Source organism: Botryllus schlosseri, chromosome 4, assembly GCF_051294905.1.
Source record: "Botryllus schlosseri isolate E-star chromosome 4, Bs_hap1, whole genome shotgun sequence".
NCBI classification, from domain to species: domain Eukaryota; kingdom Metazoa; phylum Chordata; class Ascidiacea; order Stolidobranchia; family Styelidae; genus Botryllus; species Botryllus schlosseri.
Genome location: NC_137239.1, coordinates 3646567 through 3669976, shown reverse-complemented (window position 1 = coordinate 3669976; position 23410 = coordinate 3646567). Strand labels below are relative to the sequence as shown.

At 40.1% G+C, this 23410-nt stretch overlaps 1 protein-coding gene across 2 annotated transcripts in view; it reads right to left on the bottom strand.

Annotated features, from left to right (window-relative positions):
• Nucleotides 1-23410, bottom strand: part of LOC145437877 (uncharacterized) — a 273341-nt gene that overhangs the window by 62824 nt on the left and 187107 nt on the right. Inside the window, exon 1 of one of the 2 annotated variants that reach the window (XM_080315216.1) lies at nt 9953-11041. The exons of the other annotated variant lie outside the window; for it this stretch is intronic. Within the exon in view, the coding sequence (XP_080171342.1) occupies nt 9953-10073 (121 nt within the window). The 5' untranslated portion in view covers nt 10074-11041. Of the gene's footprint in view, nt 1-9952; nt 11042-23410 lie in introns of those variants that run through there. 2 annotated transcript variants of the gene reach the window in all.

The window sequence follows — 23410 nt, the reverse complement described above, 5'->3', positions numbered from 1 at the left end:
AAACGATTGGACACGTTACCTAGCCAAGGTAGATGTAAAAATACTGGGCATTTTTTTCTGGTCCATAATTGGGAGATTGATCCGAACGTTTTAACACCCTTGCGATGGAGCATTTCAATATATGCCCAGGATAGCCATTTTTTGAGAGGATAGAATGGATCTCATCCAATTCACGTGGCAATTTGTCTGGCGAACAGATGCGCAAGGCCCGTTAAACCAAAGTTGATATTATATTGGGTTTTCGCTGCTTCGGGCAGAAAGAATCCCAACGGATATAATGGCCAGTGAACGTCGGCTTTCTATACACTTACGTCTAAAACATCTTTCCAGATCTCTCAACCAACACGTCTAAAAATGTAAGTGCCGAATCAGTCTCCTTCTCCACAGTAAATGGTAGAGTCGGGTGGAGACAATTCAAATTTTTAAAGAACATATTACACTCTCGCTCATTATTGAAAGCGACAAAGGTGTCATCAACATATTTGTAGTAAAGGAGAGGTTTTGGGACGTTTTCAAACATTTTCTTTTCATGGTACCCCACAAATATATCTGTCAAACTAGGTCCCAAGCGAGAGCCCATGGCAATACCATCGAAACATCCCGTCGCTGAAGCTAAATTCAACACAGCTTGTAGCAATTCGCAACAATTCAAGAACTATTTCACGTGGTATTTTAGGAGGTTCAAGGGAGCTACCATAAAGCGCATCTGCACAAATTTCGAAAGTTTCCGACAGTGGCACATTGGTAAAAAGACTTTTCACATCGAATGAGCTGAAAAATACATTGGACGGATTTAATATTGCTCCATTCAATTCTTCCACAAATGTGAAAGCGTCACGAAGACAATAGTGCGTATACAAGGATCGAACTGGTTCAATGACGGTGTTAAGCCACTTGGCCTAATTATGTTGTGCCGATACACACATAGACAGTATGGGACGCAAGGGCACGTTATGTTTATGTGTTTTCGGTAAACCATACATACGTGGCCGCTGCGAACCCGAAGGACGTAAAGACTCGTACAGATTGACAAGAAGGAGTCCAGCATCCTTTTTCAATTTGAGAAGACGAAGTTGCAGCTTCATTTCTAGCTTTCGTGTGTTGTCGTTAGTATCAGCTGGGCCTAGGTTGATGAACTTAGATGAATCTTGGAGAATGGATTCCATTTTAAGTTGTAATCCGCGCGATTGAAAATCACAACTCCAGAACCTTTGTCCGGTTTCGTGATGCAGATGTTTTCGTTGCAACGCAAGGATTTTATGACTTTAAGACAATCCTTGTTCATCAAGAAATCTCCGCAGTACACGGGGGTGCCACAATACGCATGCGCAAGATCGCTAAGTTTAGCTTTCATCGCGGAAAAATGGTCGAGAGACAATGGTCAATGGTGATTTAGTTGACCAACTAATACTTCCGTTTTTTGACGGGTTGGTTGAGAGATCTGGAAAAAATGTTTTTGACGTCAGTGTATAGAAAGCCGACGTTCACTGGCCATTATATCCGTTGGGATTCTTTCTGGGAGAAGCGGCGAAAACTCAACCTAATATGAACTTTGGTTCCACGGGCCTTGCGCATTTGTTAGCCAGAGAAAATGCCACGTGAATTGGATGAGATCCATTCTATCCTCTCAAAAAATGGCTTCATCAATTGGCCAACATTTAAGTGAAAACCCTTCTTGCGCTCAAAACTATAATGACCAGATGTTTACTGTCATTGCGCGAGGCAGATCCTTGTTTCATTTGAAAGACTTAGAATCAACAATCATCCAATTGACCAAGCCTATTTTATATAGACAAAAAGATTTTCTGTATAATTTATAAATTTCCCATTAGTGCGTTCTAATTCGGTGCGTTCTAATTCGTGTTTGTTATTGTTTAGTTTCAAATTTCTATGTTACTATAGTACCGTACGGATGCCAGTAAACTCGGCCCGGTAAATCGGCCATGATCTCGGTAAATTTGGCCATGATCTCGGTAAATTCGGCCCTCCGAGAATATTGTATTAAAATGTATGACCAACCGCATTAATTAATTACATAATTATAATTATAATTACCCAGTCAACAAAAGTGTGTATAGTCAATGCCGGACCAGGCGAAGACAGTGCAGGAGAGAAGTGAACGCAACCGTTTTGACACTGCTGTGAGGCGGCACCTTTGATGTACAAAAACTGATCGCTCTCGAATTCAAAAGATCAATTGTTCTCCTTTAGATCGGTCGGCCGGGCAGATTGGTGTCAGCGTTATTAACCAATCAAATTGCGCTTGATTATCACGCGGCTTCACCGTGACGCCTCGTCTGCCTAGCTTTGCCAGGTTCGTGAGCACTTGATCGTGGAGTGATTGTGATGTCATAAGTCATCGGATGTTGTTTACTGTTCCACACTTGGAGTTTGAAGTGTCGTCAGTACCGGCGAATTGTATTTCCGAGATTATAGCGATGGAAGGGAATATGAATGAAGTTCTTCGTTGAGATAAGTTGAGCAAGAGATAGTTCGGGTTATAATTTAAATTTTTTACATGCTTGCTTAAATGTGTATTGGTTGTCAAATGGTGTTCGAATGGCAGATCAGTCATATTACACCGTAATTGCTTGTTTGCGTTAGGCTTGTAAAATAGGACTTGATATAAATGCTGACTTTGACTTTTCCGTGGCCTGAAATGTCAGTTTAGTGGCAGTGAACAGCGTGATACTTGTCTAGTGCTCTGAACGTAATACGTACTACCGGTCCGTTGATATTTTAATGCTTAATTGCATAAGTGTGTCGTTACCCCTCGCCGAATCTTGACGTGTTATAGTTATGGCTTTGACATCATTTGTTTGCATTCATTAATGTAGGCTATGTATATTAACGAAACATGGGATATGCTCAAACCATCTAGGGCGAAGATAATAAAGTTGGATTAGCAATAAAGTTGATTATCGCGTTCGTCAGGATTTATCAACCCAGGATTAAGGAAACCGGTTCATCGCAGCGCATAAAGTTAGTAATAATCTCATGATTTAACAAACCGGAACAAACTATAGATCCCTAGTTAAATGTTATCTATAAAACTGCGTACACTGCGTACCATTCCTACGCACAAATATTTCCGATAATGACCGTGCCGATTGTCGCCAGGTAATAACTTCACTAGACAATCAACGAATTATGTACCCGCCATTGCAGAGCGATATCAATATTCTATAATCCGTTTCTTAGCTGTACCGTACGAATTGGACACGATTTTCATTTTGCAATGATGATAATTCCATCTATTACTGTGGCAGTATCGCTGTCAGCAGGCTGATGTTTCATTCAACAAATTGACAACTGATAATAGCCCATAACGCGTTTTTGCATTATGATGCAACAGATAACGCCACTTGATTGAAAACTCGGGACTCTTTGACTAACCATCGCGCGTAACCTTTTCCAACTTTATGCGTAGCGATTATCAGTATTTAATCACACGATTACCATTCTTTCAGATCAGCTAACTTTATTATCTCCGCCTAAAATGCGTCCCGATTAGCAGTTGTTAATCGCATGATTAGCATTCTCCCAGATCAGCCAACTTTATTATCTCCGCCCCTATTGTCTCTGTCTGCAATATCTGTGACTGAATTTACAATCGTTAATGTTCGTTGCAACGGTTTGCATTTCAACTGTTCAGCCAAATACTATATCTTTGAATAATTTCTGATTACCATTTATGATACTCATTTCAGTCAACCTACGAGTTATTTTGTTGCTATAGTTAGCCATTATTTTACAACTGGAGACTGAAGCCATGAAGTGATTGCGATATGCGCAAGTATCCGTGGGTAGAAGTCTAATGGTGAATTGAAAAGAATGCAGCGTTGGCGAAGGCAACAGTTTATAAAATATCGTGCTCTAAGTATTGGTTCAACCTGCAGCGACAATGTCCATGATCACCCGACTATCACTACTAATGATATCTGGCTGACAGTTCATCGCACGAATATGAGGCCAGTGGAATTGCCCAGATGTCACAGACCAGGCCAAGCCTATACTTGGGATATATAATTCACAATTGGGCTCTGAATGAAGTTATCGTGCCACACAGTGAGCTGGCTGCTGATGGTAGCTCCGCGTTGCCTTGATCCTATTCTTCCTGCCAAGGCACAGACTTTTTCGATAAACCAGATCTTGTCTGTATTTCAATTCAAGAGCAGGAATAGTTGTATCAAAGTTTTCCCGGAAAGAACATCTCTCTGTATCTCGACTGAAATCAATGTGTCGTTTTATGCATTACATATGGCTGTCTGTTTGTATTTGACCGGTATTTTGAATGTATGCTCGTGCTGGATTTTAAATTAACTAACACACAACAATGAAAGCATATTGTCAAATTGTGATGTCTTGCAACATAAGGTTAATATATCTGCCAGAAAGCAACAATGATTCAGGTAGCGATAGGGTTAATAGCAGTTGTAAGCTGCAGTAGCGAGAGGGTTAATGAACGACAACAAAAGGGTTAATGAGTCTGCAGCTGAAGTGCGAAAATTGTTTCTTTTGAAGCATCATTTTGACATCGAATGCGCGTAATACGCCGTACGATCGCTTCCCATTTTGTTGACTGGGTATCAGTGTCGGGATGACTCGAGTCAACTTTTTCGTATGACTTGACTTGACTCGAGTCACTTCGCAAAAATGACTTGACTTGATTCGGCGCTTCAGAAATGTGGATTGACTCGTGACTCGGAGTAAAATTTACGAGTCAATTTCAAGTCATCAATAAGTAAATGGTGTCGACTAAATCACTGTATCATGTGTGTATTCGGATTATTCGCGATACGGCGATTACACTTGTGATAGCAACCAGTCATTCACTTATTTTACGTGTCACTGGTCCTCCAGTGTTACATCACAAGTAAATTGGCCGCAAACGAGATGATCACAGCTTACGTTGCCGCAGTAGTAGTAGTAGATTAATATCAACGTATCACAGTTTCTTGGACGGCTCAGTGCTTACATTGCGCACTGTTCACCTTCACCAACCGTCATGTATGATTTAAATCGAATGAATATAGTTCATGCGTTTATATTCTCACGGATGTGTAAATGGGTGGTGTATTGTACCATATCAATAAAACTTCTTGAGGTTTCGTATTCGATCCTCTATTTTGGCTGGTATTAACATACTGTAGCATGTAACTATACAGTTACTAGCGTATTTCATTAGCAGTTCTACGTGTGCGTGTGCGATAGAACGCCTTTTTGGATGTATATCCAACCTTATATTCGTTATTTGATTCAAGATAAATGACCAATTAATCTGTCTTTCACACCTCTGGCAAAATGTCATGAGTTTGAATCATCACTCATACTTTAAACATTCGACTTGACTTGAATTGTGACTTGACTCGTGACTTGACTTGACTTGACTCGACTTGACTCGAGTCACCTCCGAAAATCGAGTGACTTGACTTGACTCGAGTCACCTTCGAAAATCGATAGACTTGACTTGACTCGAGTCACAATCTGCAATGATTCGAGATGACTCGTGACTCGAAGGTAGTGACTTGGTCTCAACACTGCTGGGTATAATATTAAGTGATTTGGATGTCAGGGCATGCGTAGATCACGTAATCGCGGGAGACAGCGCGGATATTCACGGGGACTGAATTTACCGAGGGACGAATTTACCGGACCGAATTTACCGCGGGCCGAGTTTATGGCAACCGTACGGTACTATAGTTTACCGACGGCCGAACTGACCGTGGGCCGAATTTACTGGAAATCGTACCGTATAGTTCAAAGTTTGTTATTGTTGCCATTATTACATTGCGGACCTCATGGTATGTAATTTCGGATTGATGCGTCATACTTTGCCTTTCTGGTTTTGCATTTCATCCTGTTTAAATCCCTTCAGTGTGTCGTTAACTCTTGAAAAGAGGCACCCGAAAAGTCTTCGAGTTGAATAAATATTTTACTGCAATGGATGTTGTATTGATAGCTCCGTTGCTGCGCCGTTTCTATGGCCATTGTCTCTCGACCAATCAGCGTAAAGTTTGGTTTACGGCCGTATGGGCAGTACGCCGTATTTTACATCTTCGATATCTTGTTGTTCTATTACATGTTGGTATATTACTAATTGTAATTTAGGATATTTGATATCATCATTTTAAGTGTTTATATATACATGAATTGTCATTTCTAAGTCACGTGTTATAGTGTGATTTAAACAAGAAAAGCTAAATCCCTCAATTTATATATTTAAAAGCTCATTGGTAATAATCTGACGAATATTGGCAAATGCTACTATTCGATCTATTTTTAGAACAGGCTCGCGGGCTACTCATCTGGTCCTCGCGGGCTACCTGGGGTCCGCGGGCACCAGGTTGGTGACCCCTGTATTAGGCCATATGTACAAATTGCCGAAAATCTAATCTTCAATTCAATAATTTGATCAACGTCACTAGAGTCCAAAATAATTCGCCGCTCCCTAATTAGCACACCAGTTAATTTAGGATTCACCGATGGATATTACGCCGTGAAATTTCTGAAGTCGACTTCTCCCGAATTCCGTATCACATACTAACGTTTTTTTGCGTGAGAAGACAATCACGCTATATGGTCATCCCAAAATATTTGGCCATGATAAAATATTTCATTCTTCATTACTAAAAAAATGACATGTCATGTTCTGTTAAACAAATTTTTGATCAAACAGGTTTGGTTTGAAATACGTACAACGCTATTTGCGACATTATCCGTGGCACCGGGGAAATAACTGACACATTAAAACGTTACACACTAAATAACGTAACGACCTTTAAATGAAAAAGAGAACAACCACGAGCAACTACGGAAAACTGATTGTTATTGTAATCTATAATTACTTGGGGTCGTTCTCTTTTTCATTTAAAGGTCCCCGAATAAACTATCATAAAGCTGCAAAAGCCGACCCTCTTTCGCCAGAAGGAACATCTCTACAGGCTGGGAATCTTCCATTAGTGTTGTTTTGTCGTTTGGCTGTTTTACAGCTGATTTTGTGTGCGTTGTACGGTAACCGAGCGTTGTTTACTTCCGTTCGAGACTCTGTGTACTTGTCATTATTACGTCACAACGACAAAAAATCATTCTATATTTCGAACTTGGTTAACCTCATTTACTGACGGTCGCTCCTGAAGAGGGCCAATCGAAAAGCTTCCAGTGGAATAAATTTGCAATGTGAACGTATTGTTTGCTGCAATATTGAAGTTCTGTACTCCGTAAAGCCTATTCAAGTACTTTCACAAATTGTATAGCGACCAACAGATTAAGATCTTGAATAGGTTGGTCAGAATGCGAGGAAAAGTTGGAAAACTGAGGTCAAGCATATCATTTATAAAGGCATGCTTGAACAAGCGTCTGCTTCCTAAGTTTCGAAAAGAAAGAATTGACAAGTCACGGGCCCGAATGAACCATAACATTGAACGCGCATTTCATCGGGACGAGATAGAAAGTAATGTTAGATCATTCGGTGCAACACTTCGTCATTGCGCGCAATTGAAGAAGGAGATCGTACACTTTCTGTCGTTTTTTTAAAATCTGATTTGCTTTTGTCGATACATGACGATGATCGACTCACGCAAAAAAAGATCATGGCTGCCAAGAACGACCGCAACATTAAAATATGAATTATATATATATCTCACGACCCAATCCTTACACATCGCAGTAAATGCACGTTCAATGTAAGTTTTGTACGCCACTACTGGCATGTATGGAATGAGATTGTTCATACAACCAGAGATGGACAGTAACGATGGTCTTCTACAATTTCGTAATGCTAAAGTAGGTTTTGCCGATACTTGCACTAATTTTATTAGCCTCTTGTCGTGATATAATTGAAGCATTGAACGCTCCAAGGATTGACCGAACCAATCATTTATGACTGGCACTTATCAGATTCATACAAAAAAAATGTATCTACCCGTAAGTACTGTCAAATTTGTCAATGATGACGCAGAAAGAAGCTCAAAGGTAAACTCAGACTATGCTGGTAGGGGCAGCAAAAATACAGTTTTCTTGTACAGCTTAACATGTCCCTAATGAATCTTAGGCCATTACGGACTGCATCGCGGCTAATGTCTCAATCAAACCAGACGTGGACATAAAAAAGATCTAAAAATGCATTGAAGCGGTGCGCTAGTAGCATTGCTTCAGGGATCCGTGATTTCGTGTTTACAAGTTTTCTCGCAGTTCTGTGCTTATTGCAGCCGCATTGACATTTTTTTTATCAATAATCCAGAAAATGAGACATTGATACCCATCATTTTGTGAACAGAAATTTTGCAGCGAGAACTCCCAGGACATTTACGAAATAACGAAACTATTTACTGCGACACCATTTTTATCATTGCCCCCATAGCGTTCCAGCCCCCCCCCCTAACCCTAAATTATAAACCTATCCTTAACCCCCAGAATGTTACGCGGTTGCAAAGGTTAAGATGCACTGGTATGGCGTGAGTTGATGGTAACGTTTCATCGGATAACTTTTTTTTTTATGCAATAGCTAATGATTCAACCTGGTATTATCTGGTTGAATAGAAACCTTTGAAGAGAGTCTTCAGAACCGAAAATCAGTAGCATACATGCAAATTGGGTGATTTGGGGGCGTTGGGAGTAAATGAGGGACTTCAATCCAACCAATGAATAATCGGGCAGAATTCTTAGTCAGCTATGGATTGTAAATTGTAGGGATGGTGTGAACCTCTGAAAGATTCAGGCTCGCGTGAATACGAACTTATTTTGAAAGGTTCTGTGTGAACGCGAACTTGAACCTCATGGCGTCACATGACGTCATATTACTACTTACAACCTCACATTTCAGTGTAGTCATATCCTTTAATGTACACTATATCTAGCGACGACTCAGGTCGCATAATGCCAGAATGCTGAAGTACATATTGACTTGCAAGGAAATATAAGCTCACGCTTCAACGGTCTAGGCAAGACCGGACAATGTATTCGGTGTCTGAGTATAAGGTCGTTGATATTGAGCATATTGTAAAACGGGCGTCTATACTTGCTACCGATATTACCCCATTAACAAGTTACATAGCAGTAGACAACAACCCAATCGCACGGATTTTATTTTAATGATACAATAAACATATTAAGTCAAGATTGACCCCGTACACCTGCTATATATTTTATACATCAGACAAACGACATCAATGATTGATTGGTTGAAATAATCATTATTCGCTGACCACAGGTATACTGTATTTCGTTCTTGCTGTTGTGGGATTGCGGGACAAGCTCACAGCAGAGAGTCACTAAATATCCACAAATGGAAAGCTGGATATTTCGAGCAGACTTTTTTAACAAAGCAAGTAATATTTTTGAGATTGTCAAGGTGCATGCTCGTTTAGTGCTGATTTTTTATGCTTTCAGCGCCATGCATAGAGTGACCCGCAGTTGCAATGCAATAAATTTCAACCAAAGTCGTTATAAGAAAGTGAAAACCGTAATATGTGAAAAAGGTTCACGATGCAGGTTCGTTTGTGGACGTGAACCGCTAAATTTCCGAAATTTACACACAGAACGCGAACGTGAACCTCACGTTCACACCATCCCTGGTAAATTGCCTTATATTGTAATTAATTCCCTACTTGTGTCTGTCCTGAAACGAGTGCACTACTTGTGATAGACATAACAGGCGTCGTTGTGGCTATAAATCGGATCAACCAAAGCACAATAGGTTTGACAACGGAATTCGCATGTGCCATAAACGAAACAATTTTTCGACCAGGTTAAAGATGTAGAGCCGTTGTGTAAAAAAATTTTTGAATAGAGATTTGAACTCAAAAGATTCTAAATTCCTCATAAACAGTTCATTTATATATCGCCACGGCATAGAACGATTCAATCGCAATTTTTTTAGGCAATCGTATGAAATGCCTGTACCAAAACTATGACCATAGTCGACTAAAATCCATGCCTACTCAGTATTCACCTTCACAAGTCGGTTCCGTAATCAGTCCTCGCACTGGAGTTGAAATAATAATCAGGAACTGACAAAGTAGCAATTTCCATTTCATCATCATTTGGCTTATGTAAGATAGTATTAAAAGCATACTGAAATATATTTCTCTGCCTCGAGTTTAATGAACAGGTATTACTAAATGTTGACGCGGAGATCAGATGGTTCCGTCAATTTAACGACTTATGTTATATCATGAACTAGCGAGTATAAACAATAAGAGTCGCATATTAGAGTGGCGAACAAAACCGCGTACGAGAAACAGCGAACGACCTAATACCAAGGCTTTCTCAATTCCAAGGCAATTAAAATAATCCAAACTAACCCTCACAATATTCACATGATAATCTAACATAAACCACACTCTAAGCCAAGCTAACTTCATGCTACCCAAAATCTTGTGGCGAGATAGCATAAGTCTTATGATCCACAGCTGCAACGCCAATGGGTTGCGAGTTTGAGTCCGACCGAGGTAGGCCACATAATTTCTACCTAAGTGTTGGAGGTTTATCTAGGTTCCTCCTCGCCATGCAAACTGCGTAACTGGTCTCATATAAAAAGCATAGAAGTGGGCCGTGCTACAAGTCATTGAATATGGAATAAATAATAAAGACTATCGGTAGGATGTAAAATGACCAAAGTAGTCAAAACATCATGAATATCAAACAAACCAACCAATAATTATTACTATAACCCTAACCCTTATGACATTCGTGATCCCAATTCAAATATGACCGCACCCTGAACTCATATTCCCTAACGGTAACACACGGTGACGTAACCTATGCTTGACGGCCCTAAATAGACCATCTGAGCGGACACAAAATAATGGTTGGCATATACACGTATGATTAACTGCCGGCCTGTTTTAGATGATGAATACTTCACTCCTAAACCGCTTTACTGATTTAGCTTCCGTAACTTGTTTGTTTGCTTGCATGTGCTTGTCTGGACAAAATTGCTGATACTCGCTGATACTTGTAGTCGCAGGGTACACAGAAATAGAAGCCAGCTGCTGCGAAATATTTGTTGATAATGTTCCTGGAAACGAGAGCTGTCAGTGACCGCGTTATTAGAAGGCACAGACACGCTAGTCTACTACATAGGTCAACATATATATTTTGGGCAGAAAAAATAAGAGTGGTTTAGGGCAGTGCTCTTCAACCGGGGTTGTCGTACACCCTGGGGTGTACCAGAATTTGCAAAGGGTGTACCACTCGGATGGGGTGTACAGGGGTGTACCAGATCCGAATTGCAATGAGCCGATGGCTAGCTATCAGAAAGGCAGGTTTATGGGTCAGTGCAGGTTGACGCACAGGTTAATGAGCATGGTACGATGTTATCTCAAGTGTAATACTGTACACCGTTTGATTGTGATGTCATAAGCACAAATTTCTCGTAATCATTTAGCCGTCGGCAATAGACCAATGGTTCCGTTTGGTGTTGGAAAGTGTGCAGTTAACAAACATGTGTTCAGCTAGTCATTTGTCTTTTAGTGATTTTTGAGGAAACCGCCGCAATAGCTGAGACTTCTTGAATCGGTACTTCATACCCGACGTTAATAAATACCGCAATGAAAATAAAAGAAGTGACGTAGCCAGCCAGGGTCGAAACAGCATCCATGATGAAATCGAAACCCTTTTGTTTTAAAATGCCGAGTTTATGTCCAATATTTCGCCATACATTTGCAATGTAATATTTTGTTATTAGTGATGCAAATTAGCGACAATAGACTGTGTATAGCAGGGGTTCTCAACCTGGGGGGCGCGGTCCCTTTAGGAGGGCGTGAAACATCTGAAGGGGGCGCGAAGAAGCGGTCACCTGAAAAAATATTTCGCGCCTCGCGCGATGTACCTCCAATGCACGCATGTTTCTCTCTATATAGACCAGTGGTTCCCAAACGGTGGGGAATTCCCCACTGGTGGGGAATTCAATGGTTTCTGGTGGGGAATAGACGCATCTGTTCAAAATTATATACAGCAGGACATATTCCCGGAGACACATGCGCAATTACCGTTACCATTTAACTACTCTGGAATGTATGTATCGAAAATTATATTGCGTGTTGTTCACAAAACCTCATTTTAACTCTGGATGACCAATGATGGCGTCACAATCGCATCCAGCACGACTAGTCTGACGTGAAATCATGCTTTCGCGAAATTTTGAGCGTTACTGCTATCGGTTCACGATACGTTTTATGTTGCAATTATAGGCGATTGTCTTGCCTACTGGTGTGGTTGTGTGTCTTGTTTAGTCAAACCAGCAAATAGCAGCTCTATGATGACAAAAGTGTTGGGTAGTGGGGAACAGGACCGTAGCTGCCGCACCCAAACCCCCGAATTGGGGGGGTGAACTCGAAGGGGCCAAAAATTATTTCGTGAATTAACATAAATTCTGTAGTTTTTTTTTGAAATTCATGCCAATTTTTCAAAATATTTTCGCGCCTAATTATTGAGTACCCTTCCCCCACGAAAATACGAGGAATTTATAGAAATGGAGACTTCGGCGTCGGCCATTACTGCGCCCCGACGCACCAAGACATATGAAGTTATAGGCCATGTAACATGCAACTCCGAGAAGTGTGCCAGAATGATCAGCAGCGAGAAGACCTTGGCCGAGAACGATTGCCCATGTGGTGAGGTGACCGAGAACTTCGATATATATACAATATACAGATATGTTTAATTGTCCATAGGCGGCTAAATGGCATGCGCCGAATGTTCCTGTCCTGGCGATCAGAACCCCACAGGACAAATGCCATCACGCAGGGAAAAATCTGATTACGTGAGCATAGATAGAGAGGGGATAAAAAATTGATAGCAAAATATATGCAATTCCCGATCATATTAACCGATTCAAACATGAATTATATAAATAAGGCGACGCACTAAACAGTAGACCCAATTTAGATGATAAGTAGCGGGGGAAAAGTGTACAAGCTCGGGGGCTGAGGGGGAAGCCCCCAGTTGGGTTTATCACTCTGTAGGGGGCCCAAGACAAACGTATTTTTAGAGGGGTGCTTACGAAGTGCTGTTACGGTCCTGGTGGGGAATGAAGGCTCGGAATAAATCTGAAGTGGGGAATGAAGACAAAAAGGTTGGGAACCACTGATATAGACGCAATTTCATATTTTGTATTCTCTCATAAACATTCATAACCTTCCATACCACCAAACAACCTCTTGAGGTTGCTAGCATCCCAGTGGGATTTTGTGGTATGACGAAAAGGGGGCGCGAAATTTTTCACCATCAAAAAGGGGGCGTTTCTAAAAAAGGTTGAGAACCATTGGTGTATAGCGACATACGATCTGATGTTACTGACATCTCATGCAGCCCATGTGCTTCTATCGACTGTGTGCGGTGTGGGGCAGGCCTGATACGCCGTAGGCTGGTGCGCCTGCTATCATCGCTGATCTGAATTACCGCTTCTGCAGCAGTAGCTTTACCTACTCTCTCCCCAATACTGTTACATTTAGATTGATTATCGTTCGTAATGTCATGCTGTATTTGGGCTGACACGAAATAAATTCCAATTTGCGTGACAGGCGGCCTAACTGGCGGCGAATAGACTCTTTGACCAAATACTATTTTATTCAAATCCAAATTTTTTGACGGCAATAACGCCACTTCTACTGGTTGGAATTGAACCAAATTTGAAGAACATCGTTTTTATAGACAACCTGATACTTTCATCGGGTGAACAGAAAAATTTCAAATTTTTCGGTATTTATTTTTCCCGTAGCAATGCGTCTACAGGTTGGAATCGAACCAAATTTGGTGTGTAGGCTTAAATTAGGTAACCTAGCAATTCTTTCAAGTAGCCAGTACGATTTGAGAAAAAAAGTCATTTTTGAAACCCCTAATGAACAGGGGTGTACGAGTTTTGAGCAAACGTTAAAAGGGTGTACCACTCCGAATAAGGTTGAAGAGCACTGGTTTAGGGGATTCTGAAGGGCACTGATTCCGAATAGGACGTTAGTTTTTTTTCAACTTGGCTCCTGTTTAGGAGATTTTTTTCAAATTGGCTGTTGTTTAGGAGATAACCCAGGGGGATATTTTGACCAAAATCTTCCATTTTCGCTGTAATGGATAGATAGAAAATCGTCTCGTACTATAAAGTTTAGAAATTCAATCTACCTGGTATTTTTACACACAGAAGACTATTTTGAATCAAAATACAGCAACAGCAATACATTTAAGGGTATTGGGTTTATCATATAGACTTTCACGGATGTTATGTACATAAATAAACTTCAGTCACGTATATGAGTATTTACCTAGATACTCAAATATCGTGACATTAATTCAATAAGTGTTACGTCAACTACCTATTGTAAATTAGAAATAATATTTCGGAATGTTATATTGTTCATTTATTTTAAAGCACAATTGCTTTTTGTATGATTTTCGCCTATAAGCAATTTTAGTGCAATTTCTTGAAAAATGCCAGCAATGGTCTGTCATAATATGTTAATCTCATCCGCCATAATATCTATTTGTTGTTGTTGTTTTGATATCTTTGTGGAACCTCTCCCCTTGGTACGTAGCAAGATTATCTGGTAATATATCAAGATGACTGAACAGGAAGTGAACTTTTATGATCATGTTTGTTCCATGTTTTCCATATGCAGATACGAATTTTCGTACCAACTGTTTGTAGTTGGGTGCCTACTTTATAGGCCTACCGTTGTAGATGGCCCATCGTCGGCTCATTGTGAATCATAACCGGTCAAATGCAACAAATGCTTCATATTATCATCGAATCAATGTTTGTTTCATTTCAAATATGCATACACAATACATTACCTCCATTATTTCCTTGGACACCATATAATTGAATAAAAACATTGCGTTTTGACTGATAATCTGAATTTATTTGAGTGACCTGGCCGGAAATGGATTCAGATGTGGAATGCGGCCGGCCAAAATGTTTGCCCACCACTGGCTTATATCGATCACCGCTTTGGCATATTGCGACAGTAACAGGCATACAAATATCCAGGCATTCGCCGGTTTATTCTAACTGCAGGTCAGGAAAACACTGCCAGTCACCAATATAAATATTGAATGACATCAACGCAACTGACTAATGATATGCAATTTCCGGATACTTTTATTTAGACTAGCACAGGGGTGGTATCGATTTGGTTAATTTTCAGAGTGGTAGCGCGGTGGTAAGTTCCACAGCTGCAAAACCAATGGTTTGCCACTTTCAGTACGACTAACGCCGCCTTTAGAATTCCAACTTAGTGTTGGAGGCATATCCAGGCTCTTTGTCGTCATATCATACGCGTAAGCGGTATTTTACAAAAACCAAGAATAAAAACGGGAGCGTGAGACATTTCGGCAGATAAGGATTCAAAGTAAAGAGTATTTACCGTTATAAAATGACCAAATGACACCGAAACAACATGAATACTTCATATGGAATCGGTGTGAAAACGTAATTTCGCACCAGTAAGCACCCATGGCGTTAGGTAAGCCCCGCCGTAGGGAGCCCATCGGTAGATTTTATTTTCCCACAGTTGTGGTACATATTTGATGTTTTTGAATGCTCTGGGGTGTGGCTAACTCAACCGGTTGGTGTTTAGCGCTTATCAGATTTCTACACCAGAATGAGTTCCTACATCAGTTCCGTCAAAGTCGTCAATGATGCCACAGAACGAGGTGTAAAGCTAAGCACAGACTATCCTGCTATCTTGCCTGACAATCCTGCAATCTTGACTGACAATGATCAACAAAGAGACAGTCTGCTTCAAGCTGTGGAACAGCATAGTAACTAAGACAGTTGGAGACAGCAGGAAGTCAAATTTTATCAAAAGCCTGTAGTCTGCAACTTGTGCCTGACGATGCAACACTGATCCTGCAACGTACTTTTTTTATTGTCTTTTGTAAATAGTGCTGTTTGCCATCATTCAATCGTGAATAAAAAGTGTAATATGAGTTCGTTTACGGGTGAGACGTCGACTGGTCACAACAATTACTACTGAGTAATTGACTACTGGTGGAAAATTTTAGAGTTTCACTCACTGTCAGTAAGTTTTGGAAAGTATGATGCATGCATCTAGTTTAATCGTATCTCAACTAGCGAGAGCACCTGTGCAATACATAGCAACACTGTTATACACATTTTGCAGGTAGATAATAACTTGGGGGGTTGCAATGTCGTACTATGGACTGTCGATAACAACATAACAAAGGCAGTATATCATGTCTGCAGTGCTACCAACAGAAACGACTGCACGGCAGCAAACAGAAATCGTTTCCAGCAGTGATCACAAAGTCGATCTTTCAGCAAACCAGTAGCTTATTATTACGGGCTTCTACCGATCAAGATTATTGGCTTCTGTTTTCCCGGCCACTTTATCGAATCCCCGCCCACTCGCCGACGGCTACTTTCAAACGTATTTAGACAAGTCTTACCGGCTTTCCTGCGAGCTTCTTTCAGTCTCATTATTGTTTTTTTTTACCATAATCTACAGAATATGCCATGGATACGCAGTATTCCAAACATTTTCGAAATTTAGAACAACCCTGATGTACATCGTATTTCTATTTACTACGTGCGGATAGTTCGTTACGCAATGAAGAACCAAGCTAATACTTGTGACGCAATAATGAGCAGAGGCATTTGACAATCGGACATTTCTGGTATCCAAAACCTGTTACCGCGCTCTTCATTGTTCACGAATGTTCCATTTATGTCGTGGGCATTGCACAAAGGGAAAGTAATCGTTCTTTCACAAAGAAATGGATTAGATATCTAAAGTAGTCGATTACTAATACGATTACTCCGGAAGTTTTTCGAATGTAATCGATTGCGATTACTTGGAAATGCTGTAATCGTCATAATCGATTACGATTACTAATCACGATTACCCCATGTCTGATTTTCACAGCATTTAAAAATCGTCTTGGCGAAATTTTACATTTATATGTAATCAGATTAATCGTAATACGATTTTATCGCAACGACTTTTAGTCTTACGGACAATATCTCTCCACGGGATGTATATATTAGAGCCCGACCGATTATCGGCTCGCCGATAATATCGAGTCGATATCACGCTTGGAGAGAAATATCGGTATCGGCCATTGAAGGTAAAAAAATATCGGCCATTTTCGTGACGTCACAACATGGTGGCAGGGAGTCAGAGAAGTCGATAGAAGACGTGAGGGCGGTAAATTATAAAAATAAATGGCCAAGCTGCATATAGTGCATGCTGCATACAGGGCAGTAGGCGTTCCTATCTGAAAAATATTGTATATAACTAATCACCGTTATGCCTCACTGACTTCGTGGGAATCCCCCAGCAGTAATCAATCGATCACCAAAGACAGAGAGCAGCTGGGTCCTGGATGGATAGTTGTCTGCAGAAGATTTCAATCAGTAAGAGAAATGAGAACTTCAATCATTCTGGACTGACCCTCGTGATGATAGAGAAAAGCGTCGCGTCGAAACGTTTCTCTGAAGATGGTGATATTGGTTCGGTACCAACAGAGCTAATTATACCAGTAATGTATGAAGTCGTCTGACTGAGAGCTGAGACCTGCGGGGCCACCATGATAGGAAATATGCGAGCATAGAGGGCAAGAAAATCAAGCAAAGGTGGAGTAAAGCCAATAACAGATCCGAACATTTTTGATTCCATGATGACATTGGCCAATTCTGACAATTGATTGTTGAAATGCTGGTCATGGTCAAGGCCCAAGGGGGATGGGTGGAGCAGTTGCAGACATGGACAATTTGAGTTGTTTTCAACTTTCTCTTCAGCTATTTGTTGATGATGTGCTGAAGGCTCCAGGTGCTCTGCCAGAAGAATATCAATATTTGGTGAAACCATTGAAGGAAAGATCCCCTGCAAGGGAGCGGTGGAACCGAAATGAAGAAAGATTTCCAATCCTTGCTGTGCCACTAGCTATGGTACCAAGTGAAAGACTGCTCACTGTGTTTAGTACTATATACATCATTTATGAAAGACCACAGAAGTTCACTCCTTGGAGAAAGCGCCGAGAAATTGTGCTTCGTGAACTGTAATCTGCAACTGCTGGATTGGTGCTTTTGATATATTTTTATAGCCCCTAGATCATTTATTTCATGTTCAAGCATATCAATGGCTGTAAAGTTGTTGAAATAAATGCTCTGAGGTGTTAAATATGGGCCTTGAGCTAGATTCCATACATTTTGAATATCGGCTGAATATATCGGTGTTATCGGTGGAGGTACTGGATATCGGTGTTATCGGTATCGGCTCAGAAATCCAATATCGGTCGGGCTATAGTATATATAGTTTGCTGCGCCGTGACACATTCTTAAGAAAAGAGTGTGGCTATCCACCCATGTACCACCCCTAATATACGGGTGTGAATATGCACCCATGCCACATGAAACCAGAACATACGCCGGACTTATACCTCGGTATAAATCGTGTACAACATTTACGTAGGAACGTATAGGACGGTAAGCACGTAGCTGCCTCGGATTTATGACCTCGATATATTTCTGAGGTATATTATGTTATCGTGTACCACCATCTTCGGCTCTTTGGTATTAATAGTACTCTTTTTGCTAAGAGTGCACTGGCTCAATTTAATAGTACGGGTATTTAATAAAACGGGCTATTTATGCATGATGATATTAATGAATGATAATAATAATTATATATATTGATTATCTGAGAGTAATGATAAGGTTAGCATTTTAATATGTGAAGTAACGATACAGGCAAAAATAAAATACGGTGGTTTTCAAATAGTGAGGTAGTCAGTGAATTCTCAACTAGTGACTCTTCAGAAAGTATAGTCGGATTAACGAAACGCAGTGAAACTCGGATGTAGAAGGCAGTTTAGAACAATGATGTTAGGTTAGAAAGGGTACAGCTTAGGAATTTGTGATGAAGATAGGATATAAATGCTGCATAAGATAAGGATAAACAGAATAATGATGTTTTTGTTATGGATGACTTAACACTTACAATTTGAGCTTGCACATTATTTTGTTCGTATATAACTAATTTATATCAGGTAAATCTGGGTTTAATAACGGCCTTTCAATGCGGTAGCAGTTTCGAATCCCTATACCTCCCTAGATATTGCAACATCAGTACATGCGTTTACACTATGCAATAAATTACGTGGTTACCGCTGCGAATCACACTGCAGAATTCTGCAAATAACTTATCAAATGATATTTCATCCCAAACATCCTCCACCTTTTGTTACTTATATTCTCAACATAATCAGTCTTTCAATCTGGATTATTTCAAATATTGCAATTGACATAGTTGATAGAGAGAGGCTTACTGCAAATAATAGAAATAGTACTCACTAACACAGAGATTTCACTAATCTACATGCTTCGCTACGTTGTATACATGAATTAACTCTTTGATCTACCCACTCAGTCACAGCTTCGTTATGAAAACAGGAAATTGATATGCGTGGTAATGATGCAATTCCAGGTAAAATAATGACTTATTATGCCAATCTGATTGTATACTGCTACCGACGCGGTGTCGATCGTTAGCGAGCGAATTTCATGCCATAAACACATTTTGAGTGGATATATAGGCTAATGGTTATATTTCTAGGGGTTAGATGAGGTTGCCATATTTTCGTGTTCTAAAATCCAGAAACTCGTTAGAGCCCACGTTTATGACGCGACTACGAATTCACCATCTGTAAAGCAACATATGCGTGCTTTAAATGGTGCGGGGAAGAGATCTTTACATTCCATCAGCGAGAAAACACTTAACATCTATAAAATATCCGTAGGTTTACGTAGCCTACTATAAGTGTTGTGCTGACGCGATGCTTTTATCGGAGACAAAATGCTAGGAGGTTATGCATATTTTACATGTCAAGTTTCTTCGCCGGCTGGATGAAAAGATTTTTCGTCGGTACTGTACAGTTTGATCGGCGAAGTTTGGTGGCGGTGTTTTGTAAGTCATAAGATATCTAATTGCCGACACTCTACAAGCGAGTTGGATAAAGGTTTAAACTTTAAAAGCATTCAGTTTTGACGAGCTGCGAATGTTCGCGACCTGGAAAAAGTTACGAAGGATTGCCAGCTGACAATATATAACAATATATACAATTTTCGGAAATTCCGGATAGTTAGGTATATTCTAGCATTTCCGCCGGAGTCGTTTGAACACTAAACTTCTGGCCATGTCCAAAAAAATCCGGATGTATGGCAACTCTATGCTGAAAGCTGTTAGCCATTTCTGATCAAAATTAACTGTTTAGAACGGTGATTCTCGAAAAATTCAAAGCAATCACGAAACGGTCCCTCGGCAATTCTTATGACTCACGGTCATTTACAAAATCAACAGAAACAACATGCTTCGTTTTACGGTGTCAATATGACGATTGTAGCCGATGTTTCGCGACTGGGTCTGCTATTATGTTTGGTTGCGATTTTCAGAAGACCACTCTAATATCGTGCATCACATTCAACCCCCGAAAACGGTCGTCTTGGCCGTCATAGAGCGGTCAATCTAATGTCTTGTTAACAAATTTTCAAGAACCCTCTTACTCCTACGGCTAATTTCACCACTACTCTACTTTTCTCTATACATCCAATTCACGAACGAGCCGAAATAGGTAAACGGTAAACAGAAGACTCAATAATTTATTTTGATCGGCATATATATATAGGTCTAGCTCTGTCTGCATTCAGACTAAGAGCACCATCACCGAGGTGATGGAAATATCCATCGAAAAAGGACACAGCAATAAAGATTTCAAATATAAATTAAATTTCGCGTGAAAGTGCTGCTTTCGAAAATGTCCTGATGTCGGTATCGTTCCGATTAAGGACATTGTTCATCAGCGTTGCAGACGGTCTTCCTTTCTTGGTTCTCCTTTCATCTTCAAAGGTTATCGACTTCACGACACTATCATTAGGTTTCCGAATTATGTGGGCAAGAAATTTAGCTTGTTGGTGATCAATAAAGGATGAGAGATCTTCAGTGCGACAGATTTTATGAAGACTTTTATTACTAATTTTGAAGGCGTGGCCGGTTCCCTTTCGAGTGTAGCCTCCATGTATCATTTTTCGCAAAAATTGTCTGTAGCAGACATCCAGGACGTTTCTTTGATTTTCTGAAAGGGACCATACGCTGCAGCCATATGTGAGTCGACTTCTCACAAAAGCATTTAAAATTTTTATTCTTGTACCAATCCAAATTCTGAAGTTTCGAAGCAGGTATTTATTGGATTGGAAAGCTGCATGAGCCGAGCTGATCCTGTTGTTGATTTCGGTTATTCCCACATTCGTTTCCTTATAGTGAACAATACATCCAAGGTATTTGAAAGTTTTTACGTTTTCAATATGATGATTATGCAGAGAGCAGATTGAAGTCGGGTAAGTCAGTTCTTCATTGTGGTTAAATATCATAGTTTTTGTTTTCGACTCATTAATTTGTAATCCGAAATCAGTAAGAACTTCTGATAGCAGTTTCAGGCCTTCCTGGAGAGAAGATTGGTCTTTGAAAAAGAATTCAAGATCGTCCGCATAGCCTGAGCCCATGTTGACAGCTGTTCCTTGGTAGTTTTTGTCCCTTTTATTTTCTCGTGCATAGTCCGGTGTGCGAAAATGATACTGGCTGAAAGCGATATCGGTTAGTTCCGCTCTGTGTAGGAAAACCCTCACGGCATAGTCCATGTAAAGATTGAAGAGGATAGGGGACTCGGGACCGCCCTGTCGAACTCCAGATTTTGTGGAAAAAGTTTGGTTAGGGTGGCTTTTCAGTTCGGTTGTTGTGGATCGATATAGAGAGGCAAGTAAGTTCACGATTTTGGTTCCCTTATCCTCACCGATTCGATTTCGTAGCGACTGAATTAGCCAGGTTCTGTTGACGTGGTCGAACGCAGAGGAGAGATCGACAAACAAGGCATATGTTTGTATATCAGTTTTTTCCGCAATGATTTGAGACTGCTTCGTGACATATATACAGTCGGTGGTTCCCTTCCCTTTTCTAAAGCCACATTGGAATTCGAGAATTTGCTGGTTATACCATTCCTCTATTCTTGATATGATTATTTGTATTAACAGTTTACAGAATACACTTCCAACTTGAATAGCGCGATATGTTGATGGATCGGTTCTGCTTCCTTTGTTTTTCCATATGGCAGTTAGCATAGTAAGCACAAACCAGTGTTATGAAAATCAGTGTACATGTATTTTCTTGTTGCGTGAAGTTACGAAGTCTTTCAGAGTTAAGGAATCAATTTCGTTATTATTCTTGATTTATTCATTTGAGCGTGTTGTTATTTCTTGAACTCAGGTAATGTGTTGCTACTCCAAATATATTGGAATATCTCACACGTACTCGCTACAGTGTTAGATCGGAGCACATCTCTACCATACTCGACCTTGATAACGAAATTACTGCCCTAATAATTGAGTGTCAACCATGGGACTTGGCAGAGCGTTCGATACTAAAATCAAGACATACCGTACAAAAGCTTATGACGGATCTAGGTAAGGAGCATCGTTAAAATCAATACCGGCTTTGCGTAAAATCTGTTTGCGATAATTGACTCGACTTTGAAACGAAATTACCTCTAACATAGTTCAGTGACCGGCGGTTGAGAACCACTGTACTTGACTAATTGCAAGGAACAATGCCTTCTCAAAGAGAATTTCAACACGGAGAGCATAATCTCAGCGGCGGGTCGCATTAGATTAGAAATCTCAGCTTCTTTTCCATAATTTGTTCTTTATTCACAGTAAAACTGGTCAATACACACATAATTGGAGGGACAACCTGTCCCCTAAATAAAGTGGCAACATTGAAGTAAATTTCTAAAATTTCAGTAACTCAGTCAATTTATTGTTCCTGCACAATACACGAAGAGGTCAGATTACACAATTATAGTGTAATTCTAGTCCAGTGGTGCATACGGTACAAGGTCTTCCGAAGAATATCCACAATGCCCAATAACGTCATATTTTGTATGAGGTCGAGTCGAACGTTTCCCAGAATCGGTTTTGATCAGCTGGGACGGGCAGTTAAATGAATAAGCATTGTCTTTTCATTTTAGTTTGATTACACAATGCAACATTTTTTTTTGTTCCCATGTTCCAATCAATTTTTCCATATTGCTTAGGACCAGTAAGTGTCAAAAACAAACTTTATTTCATACGAACTTTGCTTTTGTGGTTTAGAGAATGAAATTCTAAAGTCGCACTATTTTTGAGAAAAGCAATCAAAAACATGGCTAAAGAGCATCCAAGATTGATGTTAATTACTTTTAAATGTTACTATACTCTGCAATATTAGCCATTTTATAGATATTTCTGTTTGCAGGGTTGATTTTTGAGGTTTTGATATTTTATGATTTGTAATTGATATTTTTGATATTATTTAATATAACTGGGAAGTAATCGGGGACTTAAAAATGGTAGCGTTTGATGGGCATA